The sequence below is a fragment of the Rhinatrema bivittatum genome, chromosome 5, assembly GCF_901001135.1.
Source record: "Rhinatrema bivittatum chromosome 5, aRhiBiv1.1, whole genome shotgun sequence".
Lineage (NCBI taxonomy): Eukaryota > Metazoa > Chordata > Amphibia > Gymnophiona > Rhinatrematidae > Rhinatrema > Rhinatrema bivittatum.
In genome coordinates, this window is record NC_042619.1 from 29,036,715 (window position 1) to 29,048,754 (window position 12,040).

Here is a 12,040-nt window from a genome sequence, read left to right on the forward strand (position 1 = left end):
GTGGGCGGGACTTGCGCCCTGCTGCTCCTGTGATTTGCTTGCTGCTGAGGCCTGTCCACAGGTGCGCTCGAGTGAGCCATGGCCCACTCACTTTTCATTCAGGCCCTATAACAGGCAGTCTCAGGGCACTGGGGCAGCCAATGGGCAGACCAGGCATTCAGGCAGGATTCCCAGCAGCGTTGGGTGACCAGGTTAGGCACAGCGCGGCACGGCACTCCGGCTGCCTTGCACCATAATTTTCTGAACCTCGAGAGGAGAGGAAGCTTTTCTGCGGCACGGCAGGGCTGAATGCTGAAGGGAGTGAAGCACCCAGCTGGCAACAGTCAAACAGGATAGGCACCTGGAGGGGGAGAAATGAGTGTGAAGGGGGCTGGAGATGTGCTGGGAGGGGGGAATGAGTGTGAGGGGCCAGAGCCTTGCTTGGAGGGGGTGGGGAGGGGGGAATGAGTGTGAGGGGCCGGAGTCTTTCTTGGAGAGGTTGGGGAGGGGGATGAGTATGAGGGGCCGGAGTCTTTCTTGGAGGGGGTAGGGAGGGGGAATGGCATTTTAAGGGGTTGAATATTATTGCAAGCCACTGTATTTCCTCCATTACACTCACAAAAGTATTTTTTTAAGTGTTTTCTGTGTATAAATATATTCTAATGAAAGTAGTTTTAATCTCACGTCTTTGGGCTTGTTTTTTCGGCAAACAGAGCTTGTTCTTTCATGACTACCTGGCAACCCTGGCAGAGCCCCTCAGTCTCTTTTTTTTCCACAGAGCCCTGTGGTCATGGTATTCGGCTTTGCTCTCTCCTCACAGTTTTTGTTGTGATTTTCTTCTGGAGCTGCAGCTATTTTTCTATTTCTTTTACTTAACGATAGTTTTCTTTTTCTTTTTCTCCTCTGGTGGGCCTTAGTCGTTGTGCGGCCTGGTAGAGTCTATTCCTTAGTAAATAAATCTGCACCTCAGTTTAGTTTAGTCTCCTTGCTCTGTCTGTTTTTGTGCCTTTGCCTGGTGCTGGCAGGATTGACTGAATGCAGTCCGTGGGTGATCCGTGTAGGTCGCTGAGCCTGGGGACTCGCCTGAGTTCTACCCGGGCAGGAGTTCCACATCAAATCTTTTGCTACTGTTGTTTAGAAACTCCCAAATGAACTCTCTTTCCTGTGGATTTTTCTATGGATGTGGCTTATGTATTTTCTGATGTCCTCTAGCTTTGTTGCCAAAGTGATTTCCTAGCTTTATTACTTTCTTTAATGGGGAAGGAGGGTTCAACTTGTACTTCAAAATCTGGGTTGGTCTGAGGACATCTTAACACCACAGAGGGGATTGGTTGTCCCTATCCAGTGTTGCTCTATTGATAGATGGTCTTACCTCTGTTTTTTTTAGATTCTTGTATTATTTATTGCTTTTACAATTCATACTGCTATATGTTTAGTTTTTACTAATTGATACTGTGATATTTTTATTTCCTTTTATTGTAAATTGTGTTTGGTCTTGAACCAACTTATATTGTTATATGCTTGGTATTTATTGTAAATCGCATTGGTGTCCTTATGGCAGAAATGCGATAAATCAAATCAAATTAACTAACTATCTGCAAGGCTACATTCCAGAAGTCGCAATAACCAGAACGGGGCTTGGAACCTGCCTGCCGGCCACCAGTTACATCGTACCAGATTAGATCCGAGCAATCCTGCCACCAGGGAGTGGGCTTGTCATATTCTAGACAAAGTTGTGGTATAGTTTTCATGTACAATACTGGTTTGATAAAACCGCTGACTATGCCAGAGAGGTTCATGATAATTAATAAATATTTGCTGAATGTATCATTGGCTTCAATGGCTTGCCGCAAATCTTTGTGGATTCCTGGAAGATTTAAAGGGCCGGCCCTGTATTTAAACAATGATGTCACCTGTGATCACCATATAAACCTGGGTACAGAATTTTGTGACATGACGACATTGGAGAGCCAATGGATCTCGCTTAATTTTTGCATGGATGTGTCCTAGAATGCCACGCTGTATAAGGACACCTAATTCATGCAAGAAAAACCAATGGGCTGTAAACCGATGTCTCTCATCCCTGACCGTAGCACTGCATCTTCCCAAATTCCTTTCCTGTTCCAGGATTCAGTAATGCAGACCGTAGATCATTAGCAACCGCAATTTTGATAATAGCTGCTTCTACTGTTATGGCTGAAAAGTATAATTGTGATTATTGTCGGAAAAGCTTTTACGGCCGCGCCACTTACCAGTAAGAGTGCAACATATGTAAACAAGACAGCTGCCACAATCAGAATTACAAGGGACCAGAGAAACCAGTAACCCAGACTGCTGTAAGTATACCTAAGACACAAAACAGCCTTGTTAGTCACATTCTGTTCTGACAGCCCATTTTAAAAATAAACTAGTTAGGGCCTATGTGTATGGGCAAAGATCTTGAAACATCAGACCCTTAATTAGCTAAAAGTTGCTTCTTGGAGAAATAATATACATTTTAGCCAGTTTAATTGCAATGCAAAACAATTTACAAAGTAATTGTATTTCATGTTGCACATATATGCTAGCAACAACCCACTGAAAATTTAATGGAGGATATGTGGCCCTTCACTTACCCAGCACTTTTTTTTTTTTTTTGCAGAGTACCCTTCTGGTCAGAGCCAGAACCGACACAGGGATACCATGTGTTTAAAGGCTAAGCGAAATATATTTCTTTTTACAAATGATTCCCTAAATGCTATGCCGTCAAAGACAAATATAACGTGAACTCCATTATGAGGACAATTTTCCAAGGCATTTACCGGCGTAAATAAGCATTTACCCAGGTAGACTGCCCTGGCTGAAAACTTCATGTCAGTCTGAAGTAGCGAACATGATACAGAGGCTGGTGGCAACTTACAGGCCAACAGACTGACCGAGGCACGAGCTTTCAGCAGCTAACGAAGTGGACTCTCGTCCTCGCAAACCCGCGCCTCGATCAATCTGTCAAGCTACAATGCGCCTCCAACCTCTGTGTCCTTCTAGCCGAATAGTCCTCGTGGGCTTCCACAACATGCACACGTTTCGCTGCGCTAAAAAAGAGGTGGTGAGGAGGAGTTAATGGCACCGAGGACATCTTTCTGGGCCGCCTCCTCTCTTCTTCAGCCACTGGCTGGGGGGATGGGGTCCGCTAAGAAGCTCCCTGGGCCGGCGCCATTCCCTTTCCTTTTCGGCCGCTGGAGAAATAGGCTCCACCAGCAGCCCCTGGGCCTCCTCCGCTATTCTTTGGTTTCTGGTGGAGTGGGTTTCTATCAGCAGGCCCACCCGACCTCCTCTCGTTCAGCAGTGAGGAGGAGGAGGGAGGTCATTAAGATTTTACCACTTGGTAAACGCGTTCCCGCAGGAATCACACCCCCAAGAAAACCTGGCACAATGCAGGGAGGGAAATGGGAATTCATGTGAATCAGTTATGAATACAGTAATAAAAATGATGCAACTTGCCTCCTGTGTTCGGTTCTGGCAATCCTATCTCAAAGGGTCCCGAGGAAGGAGTCTGTTTTAGAAGACCTATAAGGCTGAAGGATGTAAATATGTATACCTTGGAGGAGAGGAGGCGCAGGGGAGATAGGATAACCCCTCTTCGCATGAAAACTCATGGCCTGGCATTCGTGTTAGATTCAGCACTTAGTATGAAACCCCAGATGGTGATGGTAACCAGAGCAACCTTTTCTTCAAATGAGGTTCATAAAACAGCTTTGATTTTTTTTCTAAGTTAAAATGACTTTGCAGAGGCATGGGCGACCTTTTTCCATTTACTGCCCTTGGATATTCAAAGCAGTCTACAGAATACGGGTTATGTAGTTCCCTGGAAAGATGCATAAGTATCTCACCTTTGTAGGAGGGATGGACACTGTGGTCCGTCTTTGTATTTGAATTCCTTTTTGGGGTGATTCAGCGGATGTTTGGAAGTGATAGCTACACATTTCTATTTGTGTCTTATCCAATTGGCTTGGGCTGTGATGTTATGGGGCGGGGGGCAAGGGTGGACTTTAGGGGCACAGAGTTGGGAGTAAAAGCTTTGGGTTTTAGGATGTGTGTAGTTTGTATGAATGAAGTGTGGCTGTTTTTTTGTGAAGGGTTTGCAGGGAATTCTTTAGGGCCTGGTAGATATTGGAAACGCGAAAGGAGAGGGTGGTGTTCCCCATGTTTTACTCCAATCATGCCTTAGTACAGTTTGGGTACGGGGGTTGGGTTTGTTTCGTTTTCCACTACTTATTGCAATGTTCTAATGTGTTCTTCCCCTGTATTCTTATTTTTATTATTCAATTGTCTTATTACAAATTCTTAAATTGGTGCCTATATCTTATTTGGATATGTTCAGGTCCCTATGGGGTACCTATTCTGTTTTCATTTTTATGCTTCCTTCTCTCAATAAAAATTATTTTGGAAAAAAAAAAGACTTTGCCACTCTTCTTCAAGCATTATTCGTGTCCAGATTAGATTATGGCAATGCTCTGTATAGAGGACTCTAGCAGGCTAGCGTGAGGGCACTGCAACTAGTTCAGAATCCCACAGCATGTGTATTAATTAGCCTTAATATCAGGCACCATATTATATTAGCCTTAAAAATTACTTTTCAGTTCCAGTTTAAGTTGCTTTTATTAGCAATCAAAACATTGAGAGACTAGGGTCTGAGTTATCTTCATGACGGATTTATTGAAAATCAAACAAATCTCTCACTGAGATCATCAGGAGAATATTTCGTACAAGTGCCAGCTGCAAAATAAAAGGCAGGTATGTAAGCCTTTCCATGTGTAGTAATAAGACTTTGGAACCTAATGCTAAAAGCCTTACATTTGATTTATGACTGCCCCATGTTTAAGAAAATATTTGAAACATGGTTGTTTCAGTCTATGTTTTGACTAGTTGTGTCTTATTGCTTATTGAGTTAAAATGCCCAGTTGGAAGGTTGCTAAAGTAAATGACGTAATGACTGTTTTAGCTTGCTTTTGAATAACTGGATAACCTATTTTGTGTGACTAATGGGACTATGGAAGTAGTAAATGACCTTATGAAATGTACTGTTTTTAACTTTGCTTATTTTTACGTATTTTGTTTATTTATTGCATACTGTTTCCAGTGTGTGCATTTTATTGAATTTGCTTGTTGTACATCACTGCAAGCATTCTGTTGAGGCAGCGGTTTGTAAATATGAGAAAGAAAATAAATAGATGTATAGAGGAACTTTGGTCCAAAGATTAAATATTGCACGTGGGTGAGCACCAGTGCCGGCTGCTCGGCCTTAGCAAGCCTGGACATATTCATCTTAAGAAACCTATTTACATTTATTGTTAGGTAGTCAGATAGTTTCTACTGGATTCTGTGAACATCACATGTTCCTCTGTCATTTCATTTTACCTCCATATGCTACTGAAGCTGTTACTAGCACTTCAATACTCATCTGTTGCAAGTATAAGAAAATTATTACTTACCTGCTAATTTTCGTTCCTGTAGTACCATGGATCAGTCCAGACCGTGGGTTATGTCCCCAATCCAGCAGATGGAGTCAGCCAAAACTTTGAGGGGGCGTCACCATAAGTAGAACTACCCCCTCTGCAGGAGTTCAGTATCGAGTATATCAAAGCCCGAGTAGAAAAACCCGAACCCCCTCATTGAATCAAGTTTATAGAAAATTGGCAACAACCAGCCATGTAACTGTAATAACAGACTAACAGTGGGCGTCCTACAACGGGTAGGAGGCAACAAGGACAACACGTCAACTTGTGAGGCACTGAGGCTGGGACAACAGTGAAAAATGGACAAGTGGTGAAGTACAGAAACCCTTACCGTTCCCACGAGCAAGATGAAGCAGGAGTAGAAAACCCAAAAGCGGTGGGCGTCTGGACTGATCCATGGTACTACAGGAACGAAAATTAGCAGGTAAGTAATAATTTTCTTTTCCCTGTACGTACCTGGATCAGTCCAGACCGTGGGATGTACCCAAGCTTCCCTAAATCGGGTGGGGTCCTGCGAGGCCTGCTCGGAGAACCTGTTCACCAAAATGTCCCGTGACTGAAGAGGCGAGGTGTAGGCGGTAATGCCTCGCGAACGTGTGCAACGACTTCCAGGTAGCCGCCCGACAGATCTCCTGGGATGAGACCGAGCGCGCCTCCGCCCAGGAGGCCGCCTGAGACCTTGTAGAATGCGCTACAATGCCAGGCGGAGGCGTCCGCCCCGCCCCAACATAGGAAGCGGCAATACCCGCCTTCAGCCATCTCGCAATGGTTGTCTTGGAGGCCTGGGAGCCTTTCTTCGGACCGGACCAAAGGACAAATAGATGGTCGGAAGTCCGGAACTCGTTGGTAGCCTCCAGGTATAGACGCAGTGTGCGTTGAACATCCAAGAGTCGGAGAGACTTCGGCTCGGAGGCGGAAAAGGACGGCAACTCCACCGTCTGGTTCACATGAAAAGCAGAGACCACCTTCGGTAGGAAGGAAGGGACGGTGCGGATCGAGACTCCCGAGTCGGAGAACCGGAGGTAGGGTTCCCTGCACGATAGCGCTTGTAACTCTGATATACGCCGAGCGGAGCAGATTGCCACCAGAAATACCGCCTTGAAGGTGAGATCCTTGAGTGTCGCGGTGCGCAAAGGTTCGAACGGAGGCCCCGACAGGGCTCGCAGCACCAGGTTGAGACTCCAGGAGGGACAAGGATCCCGTAGCGGAGGCCGGAGGTGCTTGACACCCTTGAGGAACCGAGCAATGTCCGCGTGCTGCAAGAGAGAGCCCCCATCACGCAACAACGAACCAAGAGCGGCAACTTGGACTCTCACCGAGTTGTAGGCTAGTCCCTTGTCCACCCCGTCTTGCAGGAACTGAAGGATCTGAGGGACCGAAGCCGTTGTGGGGCTAGTGTCCTGGCTGGCACACCACCGCTCGAACACCTTCCAGACGCGAACGTAGGCCACCGACGTGGACGTCTTGCGCGCCCGCAGCAGCGTTGATATTACCGCCTCCGGGTACCCCCTGCGCCGGAGGCGTCGCCTCTCAAAAGCCAGGCCGCAAGACAGAAGAGTTCTGCCTGCTCGAAAAATACCGGGCCCTGGTGTAGGAGGAAGGGGAGGTGCCCCAGCCTGATCGGGCCGTCGACCACCAGCTGCAGCAGGTCCGCGAACCAGGGTCGCCTGGGCCATTCCGGGGCGACGAAGATCACAGTCCCCGAATGTCCTTCTATTCTGCGGAGCATCCGTCCTACTAGGGGCCACGGCGGAAAAGCGTAGAGCAGCAGATGTGCCGGCCATGGGAGTGCCAGAGCGTCCACCCCCTCGGCACCGCGTTCTCTTCGCCGGCTGAAGAAGCGGGGAGCCTTGGCGTTTAGAGCGGATGCCATCAGATCTAGGTGGGGGGCCCCCCACCGACGAACGAGGAGCTGCGTCGCCTCGTCGGACAGAGACCACTCCCCGGGATCCAGCCGTTGACGACTGAGGAAGTCCGCTTGAACATTGTCCACCCCGGCGATGTGTGACGCTGCCAGCCGGACGAGATGACGCTCCGCCCATTGCATGAGCAGCGCTGCTTCCAGCGCGACCTGTGGACTGCGCGTGCCTCCTTGGCGATTGATGTAGGCCACGGTGGTCGCATTGTCCGATAGCACTCTGACCTCGCGGTTTCGGAGGAGCGGGAGAAAGTGCCGCAGGGCGAGCCTGACCGCCCTGGTCTCCAGACGGTTGATGGACCACGTCGCCTCCACCGCCGACCACGTTCCTTGCGTGGCGCTGCGATCGCAGACCGCGCCCCAGCCCGCTAGACTGGCATCGGTGGTTACCACCACCCAATCCGGTAAGTCGAGGGACACGCCTCGGGCTAGGTTCGCCGGATCCAACCACCAGCCCAGACTGTCCCTGGCCTTCTGAGGAAGTGGCAGAATCATCTGGTAGTCCTGCGAGACCGGCTTCCAACGGGAGAGGAGCGCCCACTGCAAGGGCCGGAAATGTGCAAACGCCCAGGGGACCATATCTATGGTGGATCCCATCACCCCCAGGAGTTGCAGGTAATCCCATGAGGTGGGTTCCGGTAACACAGAGAATCGTCGTATGTGATCCCGCAAAGAAAGCGCCTTGTCCTGTCGCAAGAAGACTTTGCCCAGCCGGGTGTCGAAGGTCGCCCCCAAGAAATCCAAGCGCTGTGAGGGTACGAGGGAGCTCTTGGAGAAGTTCACCACCCATCCCAGGGAATGCAGAAACTGTAGCACCCTGGACAACGGCCGCCTGGCCATGGGTGAACGACTTCGCGCGAATGAGCCAGTCGTCCAGATAGGGATGAACCAGGATACCCTCCCTCCGGAGAGCCGCAGCCACGACTACCATAATCTTGGTGAAGGTGCGTGGTGCCGTCGCCAGTCCGAACGGGAGAGCTATGAACTGGAAATGCTGGTCCAGTATCTTGAATCGCAGAAGACGGTGATGATCCGGCCGAATGGGGATGTGCAAGTAAGCCTCCGTGAGGTCCAAGGAGGCAAGGAACTCCCCCCGATGCACCGCTGCGATCACCGACCGCAGCGTTTCCATGCGAAAACGGAGCACTCGGAGGGACTTGTTGACCTCCTTGAGATCCAGAATTGGCCGAAACGACCCGTCCTTCTTTGGCACAACGAAGTAGATTGAATAGTGGCCCAAGCCCACCTCTCCGAAGGGCACGGGCGCAATAGCGCCTATCTCCTGAAGCCTGTTCAGCGTTGACTGCACCGCCTGCCGCTTGAGGGCCGAGCCACAAGGGGAAAATACGAAGCGACTCTTCGGTGGCCGGACAAATTCCAACGTGTAACCCAGCTTTACGGTGTCCAAGACCCACTGGTCTGAGGTAATCCGCGCCCACTCCCTGTAGAAAAACTTCAGACGCCCCCCGATCCTGGGGACGGTGGAGTGGGCGACTCTGGCATCATTGTGAAGACTTGGAGGAGGGGTTACCTGTCCCGAGAGCGGGGCGCGCGGGCCTGCGGCCGCGAAAGGAGCGCGACCAGGGTTGGGCCCGGGAAGCGGGCGGCCTGGAGCCCCCCGGCCTGTAGCTCCTGTAACGCCGCTGCGCCCTGGCTCTAGTCCGGGACGAAGCAAACGCCCGGGAAGGGCGATATCTATCCTCCGGGAGGCGGTGAACCGCATTTTCCCCCAGCGACTTGATGAGCTGGTCCAGATCCTCCCCAAAGAGGAACTTACCCTTGAAGGGTAGGGAGCCCAGACTCGACTTGGAAGACGTATCTGCCGCCCAATTGCGAAGCCACAGCAGCCGTCTGGCCGCCACCACCGAGACCATCGCTCTTGCCTGGACGCGGAACAGGTCATACGAGGCATCCGCCCCGTACGCCACTGCAGCTTCTAACCTGTCCGCCTGGGCGGCCTCCGCCGCTGGCAGATCCTGGGAGGTGAGAAGTTGTTGAACCCACAGGAGGCTTGCCCGCTGGGCGAGTGAACTGCACATCGCTGCTCTCATACCCAGCGCGGAGACCTCGAAGACTCTTTTCAGGAAGATCTCCAATTTGCGATCTTGTGTATCCCGCAGGGCCGTGCCCCCTGTCACCGGGATTGTCGTCCTCTTCGTGACCGCCGAGACTGCAGAGTCAACTCTCGGAACCTTGATGAGATCCAGGAAATCTTGAGGTAGCGGGTACAGCCGTTCCATGGCACGACCCACTTTCAGAGTCGCCTCGGGGGTATCCCATTCCCTCGTGAGGAGCTGCAGGAACGAGTCGTGAATGGGGAAAGCCCGCGCCCTCGGGCGCAGGGCCGCCAGGACCGGATCTCCTTTCTTTGAGGATGTGACCACCGCCGGCGCTACTGGGGCAGGCGGGTCAGGCGGCGGATCCAGATCCAGCTCCTGAATGATGCGTGGGATGAGCTCGTCCAGCTCTTCCCTCTGGAAAAGGCGCAGCGTACGCGGATCGTCCCCCTCCGTCGTGGCGTCCCCTTGTCCCAGATCCATGAAGTCCGGGTCAGGGTCCACTGGGTCCGGCGCCGCTCCCCCTGTCGCTGGCGAAACCCGAGCACGTGCGGGAAGACGAGGGGCCCCCGCTCCCGCCGCAACGGGGGGGGCCTGAGCCGAAGGCGAGGTCCGGCATATCTTGGCAGGGGGGGGGTCCACCGGTGTATCCAGGCCCTGCAGGTATGCCGTGTGCATAAGAAGGACGAACTCCGGGGAAAACCCCGGTCTCGCCGCGGGGGCTCTGGAGGGGGGCACGTCCGCGCTCTCCTGCCCCTGCGGGCCCTGCTCCGGCAGCAAGGTCGGGGGCGAGTCCGGCTCCGACTCCCTGTCATTCGCTCTCTCCTGAGGTGCCGCGGGGCGCCGAGCGCTCAAGATGGCCGCCGTTCCCGCCAGGCCTGTGGGAGGGGCCCGCCCCCGGCGTCCTGGCAGAGGCGCTAGAAAAGAGAAATCGGCAGCGGGCTGTGAGGTGCCTTCCCCCCCGGGAAGACACCGGGCACAGATGCCCTCCCTGGAGATGCGGGACCCCGGTTCGCCACAAGCCGCGCAGCGCGTCGGCCGCGGCATCGTATCGCCGAAAAAAACCGCGAAAAACGAAAGTGCTCAAAAAGGATAAAAAAGTGAGCCTCGGGGTCCCGCGAGCCGAAACGCCGCCGCCGCGGGGGGGCCCGATGGCCTGCACTGCCCGCCGACGTGAAGAATAAGAAGGCGCGGGGGGGCCCTCCTGGCCGCACTACCCGTGATGAAGAAAAAGCCTGCCTGCCTGCCTTTCCGAGCCGCCCACGAGGCGCTCAAGATGGCCGCTGGCAATGTGGCAAGCGCGGAGAGGCCGGTGCTGTCGGCCTCCGCGAGGTAGCAGGGGAGTTTGGGGAGCTGAAAAGTAAAAGAAACACCAACTTACCCCGTCTGTAGCATAGAAAACAAGGAAGACACAAACAGAAGGTAAGCCACGCCTCCCCAAAGTTGAACCCCTCAATTAATTAATTAACTCAATCAGAGTCTTCTTTTTTTTTTTTTTTTTGTAAACAAACTTGATTCAAACCTGATTCAAAAGAAATAGGCAATAGCCCAAGAAAGGGCAGCCAAAGACAAAGTTAAAAGCTTATGCTGAATTGGGAGCACTCCAAATTCCCTACTCGCATCTGCTGGAGTCAGAAGATACTGAACTCCTGCAGAGGGGGTAGTTCTACTTATGGTGACGCCCCCTCAAAGTTTTGGCTGACTCCATCTGCTGGATTGGGGACATAACCCACGGTCTGGACTGATCCAGGTACGTACAGGGAATGCATTTTATAGAATGCTTTGCATTTTTTTGAATGTCATTAAAAAAAACCCCAAAAAACTTTCTTATTTCTAAGGCAACGGTGAGATGTGAGCAAGGTCCAAATTAAATTATTTTGTCATTAGTACAGAGAACAGATGACAATGAGCCTAAATCAAAGCATAAGGAAATTGAAGGAAGAAGTAGATGACATTCAAAAATCCCTTGAAAACAAGTAGATTTTCAGGCTATATGAGAACCTGAAATTAAAGAAGAAATGTATTAATACATCTATCGGACTGCAGGATTCAGAATGCAGTAGGGCAAGCCCAATTGAATAGATGCTCCTATTCAATTTGTTTGAAAAACAGTTGCAGAGTGGATGATAATCAGCAATTTAAAGGCATCAACAAGCTTAGAGCAGTCACAGCCTATGGAGATCTGGAGATTTGCAATGGGTTTCTACTTTGTTTTATGCAGCAGACATATAAAAACATTGCCAGTTCCTTCAGGATCTCACAAAGATTTCACTAAAAGAGGCAGATGAATTTAAAGGTTTTTTTCTCTCAGTAAGCTATCAGGTGCCACAGAGGAACTGAGCAACAATAAAGCACCAGGTATTGATGGCCATTATCAACAGAGTTTTATAAGCACTTCTGATCAGTGCTGGGACAGGATTTTTTTTTTCCTGTATGTTTGAAGAAAACATTCAAGAATAAACGTCTCTTGTAAGTTTCCAAAGAGCTGTTATTGCACTACTCTCTAAGAAAGGAGATCTTAACAACTGGAAGCTGGTTTCTTTGCTCTATGCAGTTTACAAAATCTTTTCTAAAGCCCTGGCAAAAGAGAT

General features: G+C 50.7%; 1 protein-coding gene across 1 annotated transcript in view; it reads right to left on the reverse strand.

Moving 5' to 3' along the window:
• The window catches only part of GDPD4 (glycerophosphodiester phosphodiesterase domain containing 4), a 161,614-nt gene that overhangs the window by 67,446 nt on the left and 82,128 nt on the right, over positions 1-12,040 (reverse strand). The window contains exon 4 of the mRNA XM_029602177.1: positions 2,232-2,325. Coding sequence (XP_029458037.1) covers positions 2,232-2,325 — 94 coding nt within the window. The remainder of the gene's footprint in view (positions 1-2,231; positions 2,326-12,040) is intronic.